Genomic DNA, 21,024 nt, shown 5'->3' with positions numbered 1-21,024 from the left:
GATTGAATGTTTTTTTCTTTTTCTTTTGTATTGAGCCTGCCTGGCCACCATAACGGCAAACCGCTATACGAGCGAGAGAGAGATGGCCATACAAGCTAACCTTAACAAATATTTTATGAAACCAAGCAGGTCTAATAATGACAACGATGTTTGTTCCTATGTAGGGAGTTAGGCAACGCTCTAAAAGCTGTCTGCTGGATGAGAATTCTATTCTACACGGTCTTCATTAGATAAACCAATAGATACAAAAATTGTGTATGACAAAATAAATATGGGCTGTTTTAAATTGTGTGAATAGTTGTTGTGAGTACTCACACTATGTTTCAATATAATCCGTTTTACCATTCATTCATTATAAACACAGACGTAAGGTGTCCACCTCGCTCAGAACGTCAAATTCTATCAACACGTTCAGTGCCGGCCATTAATGTTGATTAATGTCCTTGGATGCCAGCATCCACTTCAATCATAGCGTTAAAAAGGCATAATCTATGTTTTAAATTATGGCTATGTGTCTAATCTGCCCGTCGCTTATCAATGACTTATCAATGACTTGTTTGCAGTCAACATTGTTGAAACAGATTTTTTTTAATCGGTTCATATCCTTTTTATAGCATTTCGAAAAGCTATTTTCTCGAAGATTTCAGGAAAATAGAAAGATTCCGTCATAAACAGCATTTATTGGAATATTCTCGAATACACTAGACACGTTGTCATTTGTCTGCCTATTTATTAATCGTTTTCAAATAAACGCTAGATTATCGATAGTATATGTGTACTTATGCACGCTATAGAAGCGAGCTGAGAAATCGATTCTCTTATTTCCTCAACAGCACACACACACACATATACACATACGGGACACGCTGTTATCTCAGTGAAAACAGCTCTGATTATCCTAAAACTGGTAACATAGACTCCTTACCTTAGATCAGATGTTCTCCAAAAAGATTATTCCAATTCTTGATCGCCATTCCAAATATCGATCGTGTTTATTGATTGATTATTGGCTGCTGTAAATATATATTCCAGGCTGCTTTCCATCTCGCGATCACTTCCCTCTTCATCAGACGGCTCGCCAGCATAGTGGAGCCAGTAGGCTCCCCCCCCCACACATCCACCAGTCTAATCGAATGCCCTGCAGTTACACAGGGATAGACGATAGGGGGCGGTATTTTCCCATCGGAGCTCCTAGAGGGGCTGCTGTACCAACGGGAGACTCGGTTGATGAAATATGAATTCAGAACGCTAATAAATAAAAAAAAAAAAACGACTATTAGCGCCGTCTGCATTCAACGGTCGGGGCGAAATAACGACATAACACGTCGCTGGCACTCAAAGTGTTAAGCTCCGGCCAAAATGCGTGGTGACGTGTTGACCAATTTCGGAGGGGGATCCCAATGATAGCCAATCTTAGCCACGGTAAGATTCAGCGTTATATTCTAACGTGTTCCATATAAACTGCTATGATGAACATATGACCCACTCTGGATGAATCATCTAACGCTGCCCACGGAATTATAAACGGCCCCCCGCCCATCCGGTCATCATCAGATGACACGTAGTAACTTCTAGAACCACATCCAGTTGACATTTTTTATCTTGCGCCGATTGCTATCAAACTGTATTTGATCATCAATATAATGCATTTATATTCACGTTCTGAAGAAAGCTGCAGAAAACGATAAAAACATACTTATACTTTAGACCATATTTTAGTATGAATATGTGAATGAAAAAGTTTAACGTTGCTACACCCTGAACAATACATATAGGACATTGAATGGGCCATAATAATGGCAATTTAGCAATAGAATTTAAAAAGTTATAGCCCTGCAAAGAAGGGGAACTTCTCCATAGACAAATAGAGCTGGCTAGGGATGGTAAATTAGAATTTAACCCATGGCGATCAAAGTGTTAATAAAACATACCTGGTGATCAACTACAGTTTGCTGTGAACATTATGATATGTGTAGTGTTCTGATACAACGATTATTGGTGAAGCGATGTCGAGATTCATTTGGGGTGTGACAGCTGCTGCAGCGCGACCTGTGGTTTGCTGATGAGAATGGCGGGGCGGGAGGTTGATGCAGGATTAGTGTATTGCTTCGTTGGGAGGCGGAGATAGTCATTGGATTCGGCAAATCACGCAACGTTTAGATTTCAGTGAACCCCACATGATAATGTTGCCGTCTCTCTCTCTCTCAGTAGTGCCAAATTTCTCAGTTCTTCGCTTGATATAATTAATACAAATGTCCAATATAAGGGAATTCGTTAGCTCATACAAATTTTATTATAACAGACTGCTGTTTAATGTCGGGCCGACTGCCCACAGACGGAAATTCGCCTATTTGATTTCAAGTCAGCAGCAGCACGTGAGTCTATCGACGGGACTTATTTTATTTGGAATATAATGTATACGCAAAAGTAGCCTAGTTTTAAGTTAAAATATTATAAATCTACATGCCTTGAGGATGTCATTCTTTATATAGCCTGCCTATCAATTGTTTTTAAGCTCAATAAACTCTGACCGGAATTTCTCCCATTTGTCCGGGAGATTGAAATCTTCCAGGACACGGAGACCGGCACCAATATTTTCTAACGGAAACCCTGGTATGACTACTTCATGTAAGGGTAGAGCCCTATTCTGAGTGTACAGGCTTATTCTACTAGAGGTAGATATGGGTCCTATTTAGGAGTGATATTTGTGCGGAGGACACTTTGGTGTCTCCCCCATACTTTCATTAAGTATTATGGTCTTGATGTAACTGCCCCTGGTTTAGGTCATGCAGTTATGGAGGCGGATCTGAACAGGTCATTGTGTCCTCGTGCCCCATCTCCTCTTAACCACCAAAACCTGCACGGACTACAACATCTGACGTATATCATGCCAGTTAGGGTTCTTTGTGTATACTGCACCTTGTGTATACTGTTTACTTTTACTCATAGTATATATTCAGATTTAAAATCTTTATTGCCTATATTTATTGTAATGTATAATATAACAGATAGGGCATACATAGAACCGATAGACCCTCATCTGCACCTTTGTTTACACTGTTTATCTTTCTCATATTTTTATATACAGATCAAATTGTATTGCCTATATTTTTGTCATTCTACTAAAGGCCTCTACATGCTACAGCAACTGCGAAGCAACTGCAACACAACATCGTGTTGCAGACACTCTGCCTTTATGCTTCTGCAACATCGACGCGCAGCCTATGCAACATTGTACCCCGGATGTAGCTAGGTTCCCTAGAAGATAGATGAAACTTCCCTTCTCAACCAACCCATTGATAACTAGCAGAAAACGAAGCATAATTTATACTTCCGGTCGGGGGGTTTCAAAATAAAAGAGCGACGTCTAAAGCACCGGAAATACGTTTATTTTTTTTGTATTTTATTTTTTTATAATTTTTTAAACAAACACATAAACAAACATGACAACACACGATTAGATATACAAGCATTGTAAAACAGTGTACATCAGTTAACTCATCGTTTGGATAAATGTCTTATACAAGATATACCCCTAATACCTGCTATCTATTCCCCTACACACATTATGCTCTTGCTCGCACCCCCCGCCCTGGACCCCCCCATGGATAATCCATCCATTATCCTTCGCTCCTAACCAAACACTACCATTAAATGCTAGCTTTTATTCTCTCCACCACTTCTAACCACATTGTCAATTTGGATTCATTGAGACCCAAAATTCTTGCTGTAGATATTTCTAGATAAATCACATCGAGATATGTAAGAATCCAGACCTTTCTGCACATCTTTTCCGGTTGAAACCATCGTGATGTTATCAGTTTTTTAGCCACTGTAATACCAGATAAAACCAATCTCTTTTGTTGTATAGGTACTGCATATTCAAAAACATCATTCAGCAGTAATATAGATGGGTGTACAGGTATATTCAGAATTAAGAGATTTGATAATTGCTGGGTCACTTCTTCCCAGAATATCTTAACTGGTGGGCAGTCCCAATACATGTGCATAAATGTCCCCTCGTCCCCATTTGTACATAAGGAGCATTTGGAGTCTTGTTTAAGACCCATTCTGTTCAGTCTTATAGGAGTCAAGTATGTCCTATGAATATAGTTAAGATTGATTTGTTGATGGTCCGGGTTCCTTGATGCAAGTCGAACATTTGCCCAGGCTTCTTGCCAATCAAAATCTTTTTCTAGGTCTGGTATATCCCTCCTCCAAACAGAGTCTAGGTGGAGGGTTTCATACGAAGCCGTTAGTAATTGATGATAAAAATCTGATACAAAACCTCTCAATGTCTCTCTTTCATAGAAAAATTTGTGGTATCTGTGGTGTGCAATTGGTATCCTTAATGGAACACTGAGTCTTCAAACATAACAATAATTGTGCGTAAAAAAGATATGTGGAACCGGTGAGATTAAACTTTTTTTCTATTTCATCATAGCTACAAATAACCTGTTTGTTGAAAACATCTCCTAATGTATGTATGCCTTGCTTTTCCCATCTAGGGAATCTTATAGGTCGTTTTCTAATCAGGAGTGCATTGTTATTGAATAAGGGAGTATGATTATGCCATTTATGTGGATTAGAATATTCTTTTTGTGTTTCACGCCATATCCGGATCGCATGTGTAATTATGGGGCCAAATTTCAGTTCGCATTGCTTAATTGATATTTTGGTGTATACTATGTCCTGCAGTCTCTGTGGTGCTACTATATTTACTTCTAAATTTCTCCAGGATACTGATGCTTGGGGTTCAAACCAGGTTGTCAGTGGTCTTAAAGTGTACGCCTTAAAATAGTGGAAAAAATTTGGGATTGCCATCCCTCCGTCGGCTTTGTTTCTCTGTGCTGTGGATCTTTTTATACGTGGTGGTTTGTTATTCCAAATAAATGTATATACGGAAGAGTGTAATTTTTTCCAGTAACCATCTGGAGGGGGTAACGGAAGCATTGAGCTGATTAAGTTGATTCTAGGTAAGACATCCATCTTAACTATTGAAACCCGTGCCTGTACTGAGTTTTTAAGTTTTGACCACCTGTCAAGGTCGCATTTGATTTTATTTTGGATTTCTATGTAATTGTGTTTCACCGTTTGGCTTATGGTAGGGAATACTTCAACTCCCAAGCATCTAAAGTGTTTAACCATTGGTATTTCTTCTGGAAGACTTGTATTCTTTGCAGGGGCGTTCAGTGGAAGTAAAGCCGACTTTGGCCAGTTTATTTTAAATCCCGATAGGTTGCCAAAGTCATTAATCAATTTGAGAAGATGAGGCATTGCGGTGTTAGGGTTTTGCATGAACAGTATTACGTCGTCCACATATAGACTCATTTTGTGTTGTGTGCCCTTGATTACGATTGGTTCTATGAGTTGGGATTGTCTTATATATTGTGCTAAAGGTTCTAGTGATAAATCGAATAGTCCGGGACTAAGAGGGCAACCCTGTCTAGAAGAGCGTGATACCGGAAATATTCCGGAGGTGGTTATACCTGTTGTAATCATGGCCGATGGGTCTTTGTATAATACTTTAATCATATCAATGAATCCTTTTCCTAACCCCATCCTTTCTAATACTGCCCATAGATATGACCATTCCAGCCTATCAAAAGCTTTCATTGCATCCAGGGACAGCATCGCCTTGGGTGTGGTGTCGTTCTTGCTGGCATCTAGTACGTATAGTAATCGTCTTATGTTGTCAGTGATCAAACGGTTTCTTATGAAGCCAGTTTGATCCGGATGAACTAAAGACGTCATATGCTTTTGAAGTCTGATGGCTAATACCTTAGAGAACAGTTTGATATCGGTTCCGAGGAGGCTTACGGGTCTATAACTACCGCACTCGGTGGGGTCTTTGTCTTTTTTAAGGAGGACTGTTATGAGTGCAATATTGTCGTTCTTATGAAAGTTCCCCTCCTTGACTGAGTATAAAATCATATTAAGTAATAGGGGTCCAATTATGTCCCAACATGAGAGGTACATTTCTGGTTGGATACCGTCTCTTCCAGGAGCCCTACCACTTTGCATTTCGTAAATACGTTTATTTTGTACATTATCTAACGTTAACATAGGGCTGGGCGATATGGCCAAAAAGGATATCGCGATAACGATATCGATAACAAACAAAAAAAAATCGATACAAAAAAAATTGAATATATAAAAACGTTTTATTTTTTAACAACAGATGTATGTTTATTTTGCAGCAATTCTTTGTCCCCTCACACTCCAGTTCTCAGGCTGCAGCTAGTTTGAAAGCTAAAGTAAACCGGCTTCTCTGCTGGCTGTGGCTCCAGGGGAGTTGAACAGTTCTGGCTCTGCTAGTTTATTTTCTATCTTTTGGTGCTTTTTTGGTGGACAAACCACAGCACATGTGCACTGTGACTCATGACTGGAGACTAGCTCTGCTAGCACACATAGCCTACTGTGTACAGACGGTTTCAAACTGTATTTAAAATTAGAAAGCAAACAAAATAAAAGAGAAAAATAAATCTCAATTTGGTCAGTATTGTCATTTGGACAAGCAAAGCCATTACTTTAAGTTGCAGGCAAGAAAGACAAGTCTGTCCACTGTCTCTGGTTTTAAAACTGCCCTGTTGCAGGCCAAAAAAATTAAAAATAATAATATTTCGATATCTTTCGCCCTTTATTCGATATTTCTTTTTTTCTATATCTATTATTAAAATATATCGCGATAATTATTGTTATATTGCCCAGCCCTACGTTAACACAAACCTAAACTAACTTTAGGTTAGTTGTAACGTTAGTTTAGGTTCGTTTTAACGTTGGATAATGTACAAAATAAACGTATTTCCGGTGCTTTAGACGTCGCTCTTTTATTTTGAAACCCCCCGACCGGAAGTATAAATGATGCTTCGTTTTCTGCTTGTGTAGTCCGGTTCTGTGTCTGGTGTCTGTAGATTGTTGCTGAACAACTAACTTTAGGTTAGTTTTAACGTTAGCTAGCAGCAGGGATGGACGCCGTTGTGCAAATGCAGGCAGCTACAGGCACTCGAGGTCGAGGAAGAGCTGCTGAATTTAATCGGCAGGAGAGAGAGAGCAGGGGGGGACCCTGATGTAAACAAGACGAAAGTCTTTCTCTGGTCTGCATCCCCTTAACAATTGTATGTATTGAGCTGTACTGTACTGTACCCATTCTGCAATCTGTTAATACAATTTTCAATCAATCAATCAGCTTGTCAAAGCCTTATATCACTGTGGCTGTGGTGCGGTCGTATAGGCACGAAAATGTAGCTCGAACTACCTGTTATATTAAATTTATTTATTGCTGTTTAACTTGTCTGTGTCCAGTCCTTTCGATTATCCCCACCGTTCATTGTAAACAATGATGCATGTAATTATATTAACGTTACTGTGTTGTTGTAGCTATGTTAATAAATTCTGAATGGCATTAACGTTAGTTGGGTATGATAGCATTGAATAGCATCAACGCTAGCTGGCTGGCTACAACAAATTCTCACAAGCTGGCATCATAAAATATCAACACCAGCCATGGGAACGCCGTTTACTAAATTGTGGAGGCTTTTAATCGTCAAGGTAAGAGGATTTGAAGGCGTATGCTATGGAAGTCCCCTGCGGCTCCACTTTGTTGAAATGTACATACTAGGGCTATAGGATAACCACCGGTTAATTTGCGATTTTTTATTGGTTTGTCATGACGAACCAATTACATAATCCAACATAGGTGTACAAAACTAACATATTCCAGTTAACGGTATATTTTTTTAATCATTCGTTACGGCTAAATCAATACTTCAATTTTTTTATTTTTTTATCTACTTTTTCTCCCCATTTTTTAATTTTTCTCCCGTCCCCAATTTCGTATTGTCCAATTCTACCCTCCCCTGTCTCGAACGTTGTTAGGCCATGCCTCCCACAAGCCGGCTGCAATGTGGACGTAGCCTTGCATCACATGTCCCCTCCGGTACTCGAGGAGGCAGCCGTCGCATCTTTTCACCTGCACAGCGCGATCTCTCAGCGGCGAGGGTCTGCGTGGGAGGGACACGCCGCCCTCGTCGCTTCCTGATTCTACTGCGCAGGCGCACCAACCGACCTGTAGGAGTCGCTGTCCACAACGTCGCATCCCCACCCACCAGCTTCCCTCCCCCTAATACTGCCAATTGTACTAGTATGAATGACCAGCCAAGCTGGTAGCAACGCAGAGAGCTGGGCTCGAACCCAGCATCTCCTCAATACTTCCATTTGTATAAATTACGTTAACTCGAAGATAGTATTCCTGCCTGCAGGACCAATATTATTCTATGACCCCCCCCCCCCCCCCCCCCCCCCCCCCATTCGCTAACCAACCAATCAATGCTACACAACATCAACGCAACGGTTGTTCAGATTAGATTTGGGTGAGAGGTTACGCAACATGCTCGCAACACAGTCTACAACACCCTCTGCAACATCTTGCGTTGAAGTCGCGCTGATGTTGTGTTGCAGTTGCGTTGCAGTTGCTGTAGCATGTAGAGCCCTTAAGGCTGAGGCCACTTATCGATTTATCGATAACTGCGTGAAATCGATAAGTGGCATCACTTATCGATTTATTTATTTATTAATACTTTATACTATACTAAAATACTAGGGGTGGTGCATGGTGATTGATTGATTGAAAATGTTATTAACAGATTGCAGAATGGGTACAATACAGTACGGCTCAATACACACAATTGTTAAGGGGATGCAGACCAGAGAAAGACTTTCAGGGTCCCCCATTTTCTTTTCTTTTTTGATCGACTTTTTCTCCTATTTTTCAGTTTTTTTTGTTTTTTCTCCCATCCCAATTGAGTTGTTATGCCAATGTGCCCCCCACTGGTCGGTCTAGGGAGCCCTGAAGTCTATCAGATGCTTCCTCCGATACATAGGAGACAGCCAGCAGCCTCTTTTCACCTGACAGCGAGGACTCTCACTGGGGAAGTGTAACGCGTGGGAGGATCACACTACCTTACCCAGTTCCTTCCCTCGCTGTGCAGGCGCCCTGACCGACCTGTAGGAGTCGCTGTTTACAACGACCAGAATACCACCCACCGGCTTCCCACCCGCAGACACTGCCAATTGTGTCTGTATGACGACCGACCAAGCCGGAGGTACCGCTGACAGCCGGATTCGATACCAGTGTCTCTGCGGTGGTAGACAGACGCTTAGTCCGCTGCACTACCCGGCCGCCCTAGGGTCCCCCATTTTCAATTCATAATGAATTGTAAGTAAGAGTGCAATTAGCACCGTGCAATCCATGCTTTGTGGATCCCGCCCTAGGTGTTTTAGTTAAAACATCCCCATTTCATGTAAATTCAGTTGAATTGCAACTCTGAACTGTGCATTCAATATGCAGTGCACTCCTCCATCACATCCAGAGACCACCGACTATAAAATGAGAAGGATCGCTGTGGTAGTTTTGAATGGGGAAATCTGTAACACTAAAGATGGCGGCAACGACAAAGAATTGCTTACATTTGTTGATTTAAATAAGAAAACAAAAAAATATATATGGTAATCCGCAGGTTCCCGGTTCGATTTCCACTCCTCCCGGGCAGCGTGTCGAAGTGTCCTTGAGCAAGACACTTAACCTCTAATTGCTCCTGATAAGCAGGTTGGCACCTTGCATGGTCGCGTCCGTCGTCGGTGTGTGAATGTGTGAGTGAATGGGTAAAAATGTGAGTAACAAATTGTAAAGCGCCTTGGATAAATGCACTATATAGATTAAGCCATTTATCATTTACTATTACCCTGCCCATACCTGTACCTCCCCCTCCCCATGTTGCTATGACGCCTGAATTTCCCCAATAAAGGAATATCTGGGTTCTGCTTTTGGGGGGTGTCTAAAACACCCATAGAGAGCTGCGTCGAACCAAGTCGAACGTCGGGCTACTATGTAGCCTGGATTCTCTGAAGGACACAGAGTGATACACAGCAGGGTGCCCCTCAAGCAGGCTCGTCTTGAAGACCTGTATCGGTAGTGAAGGGAAATAATTACAGCATGCGGTTATATACCTCTTGGGAGGGCGGTGCTCCCCCAGGTGCTGTCCAATCATTTTGCCTAAAAGCTGTGGGTATAAGGCCATGGTTAGACTAGGTGTTTTTGTTTTTGTTTTGTTGCTGAATGAATACGTTTGCTGTCCCAGTTAACACTTTAATCGCCGATGACGTGTTCAGACGTCATTCCTCGCCATGCTCATTCTGCCGAAGACGCCGTAACTCGTCTTTGATGTCAATATTTCAAAAATCTGTGATCGAAATCATATTTCTCCTCCGGGGACCTGAGATGTACAGCTGAGCTCCACTAAATTCTCTAGCGGTTCAAGAGCGCCATCTGGTGGCCGATCGGCAGATCGCCAACAGGAAGTGACTCGTCAAACAGGAAGTGCTCATCCATATTTCGTCCAGGCACTCGCGATCATTAGCAGGACTCTATGTCAACACACTGGATAATCAATCGCTCGCCCTAACTCAATAAACAACGTTATTTGGACGTATATAGTATTATACAACCTGGAAATGGTTCATCAGGATCAACATCCCATAATCGAAAACTGTCTACTCCACGCTGATCGTCCAACGGCGCGAGGAAGATATGGTGAGTTTCAACGTTATTTTCTAACGTATTCTATACCAACTGATCTGATGATCATATGACCCACACTAGATGAATGGTATAACGTTGCCCACGGAATTATAAACGCCCCCTCGCCCATCCGGTCAATATCGGATGATACGTAGTAACTTCTAGAAGTACCTCCAGTTGAAATTTTTCATCTGGCACCGATCGCTACTAAACTGTATTTGATCATCAATATAATGCATTTGGGGCTATAAATCAAGTTCTGAAGAAAGCTGCAGAAAACGATAAAAACATACTTATACTTTACCATATTTTAGTATGAATATGTGAATGAAAAAGTATATCGTTGCTACACCCTGAACAATGGATATAGGACATTGAATGGGCCATAATAATGTCAATTTAGCAATAGAATTTAAAAGGTTATAGCCCTGCAAAGAAGGGGAACTTCTCCATAGACAAATAGAGCTGGCTAGGGATGGTAAATTATGAATTTAACCATGGCGATCAAAGTGTTAAATAGAAATGCCGTTTTGGCAGGAAAACGTGTTGCCCTACTGACGACGCTGAAAAGGTGTTTTCGTTTTGGATACTCGCCAAAACTCGACGACAACGTGTCATGTAATCTGCACGGAGCCGTTGTTGCTCAACGCCCATGCGCAGTAGATACCGACATCTGCGTGCCCTCACCAATGTCCGGTGACGACAGAGCTGTCCCAAATAGCTGCAGCTACCATGTGTTGTCAAGTTATTGTTATAAGGACCCCAGTCCAAGCTACAACAGTCTGCATTCCCTTAACAATTGTTTGTATTGAGCCGTATTGTATTGTACCCATTCTGCAATATGTTAAATAAAGTTTACATCCATTCATTCTGCTAGCATTAACGATTGCATGAGCAGCTGGCTAACGTGAGCTAACGTTAGCTATCAGACCCTGTTAGCTCAGAGCTCCTCTTTCAATCTTAACAAGCATTAAACAAAATGGCCCAGTCATCTATTCACCTTTGTTTAATACATGAGGCGTTGTCTAATGTTATCTAGCTACTGATAGCTCCTGATATCATCAGTTTGGTGCTGGCTGGCTAACGTGAGCTAACGTTAGCTGCTAGCCACAATGCTATACTGTTATAATGGCATATCCCTATCGCGTTAGCATGTAAGCTAACAAAATCTGCGATCTTTTTGTGAGACTAAACTATCCGCTCTTGGTGGTCAATTGTGTTGATGTTAGTTTTGTTTCATCAACAAATGAGAGGCAGAACACACAGTGAATGTATCCGTTTTGTTTATTGCACTTTTATTGCACTTTCTTTGCTGAAAAATAAGTGCTACATTGGCTAAATGGCTCACGGAGGCTTGTTGATTTTTTTGCAGGAAGTGTATTGGCACATCCAAGGTAACTACCTCCCTGCGCATGCTCGGTGCTGAATTCGAGACGCGATCCGTTGTGGTCTGACCACGCCTTGTTCTGACAAAACGAAAGTGCTCAGGTCGCAAAACAAATGTCTAACTCGCCTGCCACTACGTTGCGCTCTGGAAAGCGAAACTGATCTTGAAAACGAAACGAAAATGGCCCTGTGTCTAACCGCAGCCTAAGAGTTTCAAGCCAATCTCATTGCAGATGCTATAACACATTTCCTCCCAGAGAACCGAGGCTACATGGTAGCAGGACGTTTTCTCCCAATACTAAAATATTGGTTATTTTATATTATGTTATTTTCAGCATGTTTTTGCTGCCTGCGACCAGTAGCTCTAAAGGTCATTCTGTCGATCTGTGAAAATGTTCTCTCCTCTAGCCACGGGATTCGCCGTAGGAGGCTGAAATTGGGCATGGAGGTCAAGTGTGTGTGTGTGTGTGTGTGTGTGTCCAGTGTGTGTGTGTGTGTGTGTGTGTCCAGTGTGTGTGTGTGTGTGTCCAGTGTGTGTGTGTCCAGTGTGTTCACTGGAAGTGAATTGGTCTGGGATGACTCAGGACTTGAATGGTAAATGGACTGCTTTTATATAACAGCTTTTATCCAAAGTGCTTTACAATTTTGTTCCTCCCATTCACTCACACATTCACACACGACGGCGGAGGCGACCATGCAAGGTGCCAACCTGCACATCGGGAGCAGTTAGGGGTTAAGTGTCTTGCGCAAGCACACATCGACATGCTGCCCGGCAGGAGCGGGATTCGAACCAGGAACCTTCAGACTACCAGATGACTACTCTACCTCCTGAGCCACTGTCGCCCCCACTTGAGTCTGCTGTAAACGTGTAGTATTTGTCCTATAGGTTATGTTATGTATAGTGTATAGCACCTCTCTGGTCTGGGTGCTCCTGTCCGTCTTCGTCAGGGACGCGACAGCGTTAGCGATCTGTTGTGCATGTTTTTCCATTGGGTTTATCTTATCGGGAGGGGAAACCCTTGCGAGCACGGTGAGAACATGCAAACTCCACAAAGAAAGGCCCGGGAGATACCCCACCTGGGTACCTGGCAATGCGGCAACCTGGTCCCCAAGCGGGAATCGAACCCAGGGCCTTCTAGCTGTGAGGCAACAGTGTTAACCACTACACCACGTGCTGAATGGAAGCCTCTTCTCTGGGTTGTGTCCACAGAGGGGCGAGAGGTGGCTCCAGAGGGCCTGGCCTACAGACAGCAGGAGTCCCACCTGTGCCAACAGATGAAGCTGGCCACCATGTCCCCCGGGCTGCAGGCGGCCAAGGCATTAGGCTGGTACCAGGAGGAGCCTGCCACCTGTAGCACCACGCAGCCTGGCCCCGGTGAGAGCCTCTGGGGAGGCGGCCCTGGCCTCAGCCAGCTGACACACACAGACTCTCACTTAAAAAAGACATACGTTAACACCAACATGGGGAAAGGTTCTAATTAGTTTAGTGGAGCTTTGAACTGGAACAAGTTACCTTTGCATATAAAAAAACACAGTAGGAGAGAACAAAGGGTAATGGAGTAGGAGAGAACATACGGTTACAGAGTAGGAGAGAACAGAAGGTAACAGTAGGAGAGAACAGAAGGTAACAGTAGGAGAGAACAGAAAGTAACAGTAGGAGAGAACAGAAGGTAACAGTAGGAGAGAACAGAAGGTAACAGTAGGAGAGAACAGAAAGTAACAGTAGGAGAGAACAGAAAGTAACAGTAGGAGAGAACAGAAGGTAACAGTAGGAGAGAACAGAAGGTAACAGTGGGAGAGAACAGACGGTAACAGAGTAGGAGATAACAGAAGGTAACAGAGTAGGAGAGAACAGAAGGTAACAGAGTAGGAGAGAACAGACGGTAACAGAGTAGGAGAGAACAGAAGGTAACAGTAGGAGAGAACAGAAGGTAACAGTAGGAGAAAACAGAAGGTAACAGAGTAGGAGAGAACAGAAGGTAACAGTAGGAGAGAACAGAAGGTAACAGTAGGAGAGAACAGAAGGTAACAGTAGGAGATAACAGAAGGTAACAGTAGGAGAGAACAGAAAGTAACAGAGTAGAAGAGAACAGAAGGTAACAGTAGGAGAGAACAGAAGGTAACAGAGTAGGAGAGAACAGAAGGTAACAGGAGAGAACAGAAGGTAACAGAGTAGGAGAGAACAGAAAGTAACAGTAGGAGATAACAGAAAGTAACAGTAGGAGAGAACAGAAGGTAACAGAGTAGGAGAGAACAGAAAGTAACAGTAGGAGAGAACAGAAAGTAACAGTAGGAGAGAACAGAAAGTAACAGAGTAGAAGAGAACAGAAGGTAACAGTAGGAGAGAACAGAAGGTAACAGAGTAGGAGAGAACAGAAGGTAACAGTAGGAGAGAACAGAAGGTAACAGAGTAGTAGAGAACAGAAGGTAACAGTAGGAGAGAACAGAAGGTAACAGAGTAGGAGAGAACAGAAGGTAACAGAGTAGGAGAGAACAGAAGGTAACAGTAGGAGAGAACAGAAGGTAACAGAGTAGGAGAGAATAGAAGGTAACAGTAGGAGAGAACAGAAGGTAACAGGAGAGAACAGAAGGTAACAGAGTAGGAGAGAATAGAAGGGGGTAACAGAGTGGGAGTATTATTACATTGATTCATTACATCTAAAGTTGTTCAAATTGGGGCAATTCATGGTTTGTCATGTGCCCCACCCCACACACACACACACACACACACACAGCACTGTAATAGTGTCCAATACATCAGAAATGTTCCCCAGAAATAATCCTAAAAAAGAAACAATTAAATTTGTAGAATGTTCAGTTAATACAAACTAGTTGAATCAATTGAAATCCTCTCGTGTTTCCTAAATAACAAATAAAACATTTGCCCGTTCCTCAGACCAGCAGCAGTATGCGGGCGGTGACCAGTCCAAGATCCGCTCCCGCATCCCGGCCAACATGCCAAAGCTCTTCATCCCCACCACCGTCACCAAGTTCCCCCCGGAGATCACCGTGACGCCGCCCACGCCCACCCTGCTCTCTCCCAAAGGCAGCATCTCCGAGGAGACCAAGCTGAGACTCAAGGTACGCCGGCTGTCCATGTGTGTGTGTCTGGACACATTCCAGTTGAATGTGGACAGCTTTACCAATAAATACGGGACAAAACATTGTTGATGCTGGGTTAAGGTTGGGCAGGCATTGGGTAAGAATAACGTTTGGATTAGGGGCTGTGGAATGCATGTAAATCTGTGCAATGTATTTTTATGAGTGCCTACAAAATACCCTCACAAAGATGACGTCTGTTAAAATGATGGCGTTTTTTGGTCTACTAAAAGTGCTTTAGCACTGAGAGACCATTTAGCACTGAGTGTACGGCGGTGGACTAGTCCATCTTGAAGATCTGCTTTGTCCATCGTAATATAACATCTAGCTGTAACAGTAAAACATTCGGTGGTGAATAATAATAGCTAATGTAATTTCCTTTCATGCCAGGTTGGATGAGGCTTAAATGACCTGGGATTTTGAATAATCTCAGATGTGATCATTTTTGGGTTAACAGTTATGTCAATCTACTGATACGTCAGTACAACATGCAACACACAGACACAAAATGGAGAGGGAGGGAGGGGAAGAGAGAGAGAGAGAGAGAGAGAGAGAAAAAACAGATAATCTTAGCCTCATTGCTGCCCCCTGGTGTCCCCTGTGCAGAACGTCATCCTGTCGTCCCAGTCGGCAGCCACGGTGAAGAAGGACACTCTGACCCAGCCGGCCCTGGAGGTGCAGGAGACCTCCAGCCAGGAGTCGTCCCTGGAGAGCGAGTCGGACGAGGAGGACGATTACATGGACATCTGAGGACGCCGGGCCTCGTCCCTTTTCCGTTTCCAAAGCACTGCAGAACTGAACTCAAACCGCACCGGGCCCGCTCGCCGTCTGACTTCGCCAAAAAAACTACAACAACCTGCTGAACCCCGTCTTTTAAAACACAGAACGGTACATGTTGTCACCGCAGCCGGCGTGTTCCTGTCCATGACGTTTGTTTTACATTTCTTAATTGGGTTATTCACAAACTACCTTTCGGGGGGGGGGAACACTCACGGACTGAGAAGACGCAGTATTTCTCCTCGACCAGTCACAACTGCTTTGCTTTAGTTTCCACAGCATGTCTGTAAATGTGCCATTCACAAGTATCACACATCAGCGACTAAAGCTCTCCTTTCTGTTTAAGATAAGATACTCCTTTATTGATCCCCGAGGGGAAGCCGGGGCGTCATAGCAGCACTGGGGGGGGGGGGGGGGGTACAGGTATGAGCAGGGTAATAGTAGAAAGACATACATAATAGGCAGTGTAAAAACAACAAACACGCCAATTTTGGGGGAAATTTGCATATTTGCCATCTACCCTGGAGTTAGACAAGCAGATACATACCCGTTTCTTCTGTGCATGCAGTAGGCTTAGGGAACAGCCGCACCATTAGCCTAGCTTAGCGTCATTCACTGTTGTTTTTTGAAAAACTGAGCTTTTGAGGTGATGCAATCACTGCGCCCAGGCAGCAGTAGTTCGGCAAAAAATATTTCAGAGTATATATCTACTTAGTTTAAAAAAGGAAATCTCCAAGTGGTAAATACAGGTCACAATATGTTTACAGGAAAGTTTGAGTTGTATTTGGAGTGTATTTCGTGACTGTTGGGAACTAGGCTACTCTGGCACACCTACTTCCAGTGAATGACGCTAAGCTAGGCTGCGGTGCGGCTGTTCCCTAAGCCTAATGCATGCACAGAGAAGAAAAGGTATGTATCTGCTTGTCTAACTCCAGGGTAGATGGCAAGCTAATTTCCCAAAAAGTTGGCATGTTCCTTTAAGACACAGAGTTAATCAAGAAAGTAATGAAAGACAAATGAATAGGAGTAAACATAGTGGAGTGTGAGCTGCTAGGCAGATGAAAAATGATGGACAATTTTACCAACCGGATACTGGATCCTGCTAGAGACTCCTGGGTTGTGTTCGTGTGGCCGTCTTGGTATAATGCATCTTCTATCACGTCCTGCTCCGTTTGTGTCTCTGAGCTGCAGCTCGGTGCTCCTCTTGAGGACCCCTACGTCCACTGAGCAGAGGTGCTTCTATCTCGTCGGCAGCGTGTGCAGAGCGTGTGCAGCGTGTGCATCCGCTGCCGACCACTGTAATCGTTTTATATAGGCATGAAAATCTACACCGTCACACCGCTTGCATTTGTACGTGATGACACTAATACGACATATGAGGACAATCAGCTGCATTGAAGGCATCTCCGTGGAGGGCCACCTCACACACCTGTAGCAGATTGGACATGTTTACACTTTACGCTTGGGATGTGTGTTTTCTTTTCTTTTGTCGTTTTCTTTTTTTATTTGTACTCTACGCTGTATTATTTCAAATCGCACACACACACACATGGGGCACACGCTGATATATAGGTCAAAACAGATCCGATTACCCCACGACTGGTAAAATAAATTGCTTACCTCAGATCATGTTCTCCAAAAAGATTATTCCAATTCCTGATCGCCATTCCAAATATCGATCGCGTTTATTGATTCAGCGTTGGGTACTGTAAATATGTATTCTACGTTGTTTTGCGGCTCTGCGATCACTTGGATCCTTCAGTTGGCTTGACGGAAAAGTAAAATGAGGAAACTGCCCCCCCCCCCCCCCCCCCCCCCCTTCATCAGTCTAATCCAATGAGGTGCAGTTACACAGGGAGAGACGATAGGGGGCGGTATTTTCCCAATGGAGCTCAGAGAGAGTCTGCAACACTAGCGTGAGGCTCGATTGATGAAAAATATGAATTCAAATCGCTAATAAAAAAAAATACGACAAACAAACGCTATATAGCGTTGCTGGCATTCAACTGGCGGCATGAACTAACGACAAAACGCGTCCGTGGCACTCAAAGTGTTAAGAAAAGAAAATAATTATTATTTAGTGTGGATTTGTAGCGAGGGAGAGCGATTGTTACCAGGAAGAAGTCCTGCCACCAGCATTGTTCTGAATGAGGGGGGAAGGGGGTTGCTTTTTGAAATTGGCTTTTGTACACATCATATTCCAATATGACTGCTTTGATGGTTTAGGTTTCAAATTAAATGTCTTAGGCTGGAGAGGTGTGTGTGTGTGTGTGTGTGTGTGTGTGTGTGTGTGTGTGTGTGTGTGTGTGTGTGTGTGTGTGTGTGTGTGTGTGTGTGTGTGTGTGTGTGTGTGTGTGTGTGTGTGTGTGTGTGTGTGTGTGTGTGTGTGTGTGTGTGTGTGTGTGTGTGTGTGTGTGTGTGTGTGTGTGAACGCTAAGAGGTCTCAATTATAAACTTTTGACAGGATTAGTTATTAAGTAAGACACATTGATTTAACAATTTTTTTCATAAATATATATTTCCTGAATATAATGGAATTTAAATGCAAGGTTTGAATTACCTGATAATACAGATGCCTTTTCAATAGATTTTGGTAAACTCAATGAAATTCGAGCTTAACTCAGAGGAAGACAACAGAATGTTTTTGTACAGATTGTTTTCTATATATAAAAAAAAAAAGGATATTTACCCTTTTATGTTTCTTTAAAACTGTCTTAAAAAAAATACTTTTTTTTGTAAGGACACAGGTTATGAATAACTGTTAAAGGATATGACCCTCGACAAAGCCGCTGGGAATTTGTACTTTTTGGTGTAAGATAGTGGTTTTCTATTCCGCTGCGGAGCGTCTGGGAGCGCATGGTGGTGAGGAGGTGACCAGGGCTGTTGCTTCGCTCCGTGACCTTTTAGCTCCAAGGTTGATGTTCTCCACGTTTGAACTCGATGCATTTTAAGATGTTACAAACCAAAAATATATTTGACAAATGCATATCTGTTCTGTGTTCTATTTAAAACGCCTTCACAAGCTGCATAGAATGTTTTTATTGAACCTGACGGAGAACCTTTCTCTACACATAGGGTCTGTTATCAGACCTGCTGATGGTGTTCAGAGCGCCTGGTCCATTTTGTGATTGAATTATGTCTCTGCCTGTTTCCACAGGTCATGTCCTCTTGGGTTGTGTGAACTTGTGTCTGTAACTCCCGTCAAGGACACCATGATGGGAAGCCTAGTTCACCATCAAACCTAATTACCTGATCATGGTACAAAGATAGAACACTTTACCGTTGGCCACCAGATGTCGGTAATGTTATTGTAGCAAATATTATAATGTCCAATGACTGTTTGCCATTTTAAACAACAGTAAATATATATATATAGTGTATAAGTTTCATTTGTGTTAAAGTGTCTTCTTTTTCTGCCAGAAACTTAAACTCCTTTCTTATTATATACACTCTTTTATACACACTCTTTGTGATGTAGTTAAGGGTTTTGGATTATTTTCCCTTCAGAATTTCCCTTCCAATTCTGCCTTTCTTACTGGCAAACCTGATATAGAGTGTCGTTGATACAGTACTGTACATCTCAGAAGGATTTGGGGTGTATGCTGTATGGTAGACTTTGTTCTAGAATACATGAGCACTGTGTAGAATAGGTTCAGTAACGGACAGATATTCACGATGAGATATTCCTTTATTGGAAATGCATAGCAGCATGGGGGAGGGGGAGGTACAGGTATGGGCAGGGTAATAGAAGACATAAATATAGTGTTGTGGAATATTTTAAAGGAGCCAAGACAGTGAACTGTATAAATTCAGATGAGTAAAATTGTTTAAAAAGAACATTGTTTTATTTCTGTGGCCACAGAAAAGTATCCTCAGTTTACAATCAGAGACGAGTGTAACACGAGTGTCTGAACAGAAATTTAGAAAGAGCTCTGGTCAGACTTACAATTAAATACCAGCTGGGAATGACAAATGAAAACAAAGATAAAAAAAATTTAAACAAAAGATGGGTTTAGGGGTTTTGTCGTGTCTCACACAAGACTGGAGACGAGGCCAAATGTCATATATATATATATATATATATATTTTTTTTTTGTTATGTTTTTGGTAGCTTTTTATTTGTTTCTTCTACCGGGCAGGCCGGTAGAGAGAGGAAGAGAGGAAGAACGGGAGACAGAGCGGGGGGAAGACATTCGGCAAAGGACGCCGGGTCCAGGAATCGAACCAGGGTTGGCCGCTTCGCGACGCAGCGCGTTACATGGGCCGCCACTTGGGTGCCCCCAAATGTCATATCTAAGTCAAGCTGTCCTGGGCTTTGGCCGTTGTTTTAAGAACACTGTTAAGACTGTCGCCCTAGTGTCTGAGCTGTATACTAGTTAACTATATGAACTAGTCAAAGCTGTACAGAGAATAATGTATTTAAACAGAGCTATGAACTAATAGGCCCAGTAAGCTGTATAAATGATGTAATAGGATGAAATCAAATTAAGAAGAAAAAAAAAATTCCATAACCATAGGCAATACAATTACATCTGAATATAAAAACAAGGACAAATAAACAGTTTAAACTTTAAACAATATAATTAACTCTGAATATAAGACCATGAAATTCAGGCATCATAGCAGCATGGGGGGGGGTACAGGTAGGGGCAGGGTAACCGTAGAAAGACATAAATACAGGCAATACAAATTATAGTAAAGTATAAAAAAAAATCAGTGTGAATATACACATATGAGCAAGTAGGCAGTGTGATCAAAGGTGCAGATGAGGGTCTGTATTCCCTATCGGTTATATTATACAATGATACAAACCCAGCCAACAAAAAATAAACATGATACGTCTTATATGTCCAGATATGTCCTGGCTAGACGTTTTTATTAAACACCGGGAGGCTACTGTGATTAATAAATACACTATGATACTAGCTAGAGATTAGCGTCACATAGCAGGCCTTTTTCTGAAAACCCAAATAAGCGAAGTAGCCAAGCACATAGACTGTTCCATAGCATACTATGATCAATTGAAAATGGGGGACCCTGATGTAAACAAGACGAAAGTCTTTCTCTGGTCTGCATCCCCTTAACAATTGTGTGTATTGAGCTGTACTGTATTGTACCCATTCTGCAATCTGTTAATAAAATTGTCAATCAATCAGTCAATACCTTACAATAAATATGGTTAC

At 42.4% G+C, this 21,024-nt stretch overlaps 1 protein-coding gene across 1 annotated transcript in view; it reads left to right on the top strand.

The window, feature by feature from the left end:
* The window catches only part of cabin1 (calcineurin binding protein 1), a 247,311-nt gene extending 228,444 nt beyond the window's left edge, over positions 1 to 18,867 (top strand). The window contains 3 exon segments of the mRNA XM_084323492.1: positions 13,176 to 13,340; positions 14,862 to 15,046; positions 15,671 to 18,867. Coding sequence (XP_084179618.1) covers positions 13,176 to 13,340; positions 14,862 to 15,046; positions 15,671 to 15,814 — 494 coding nt within the window. The 3' untranslated portion in view covers positions 15,815 to 18,867.
* Positions 18,868 to 21,024: the final 2,157 nt, after the last annotated feature.

This window comes from Notolepis coatsorum, assembly GCF_963971535.1.
Source record: "Notolepis coatsorum genome assembly, chromosome: 10".
In the NCBI taxonomy this organism is placed as follows: domain Eukaryota; kingdom Metazoa; phylum Chordata; class Actinopteri; order Aulopiformes; family Paralepididae; genus Notolepis; species Notolepis coatsorum.
The sequence above is the reverse complement of the archived record's forward strand: the minus strand, read 5'-3'. Positions and strand labels throughout refer to the sequence as shown.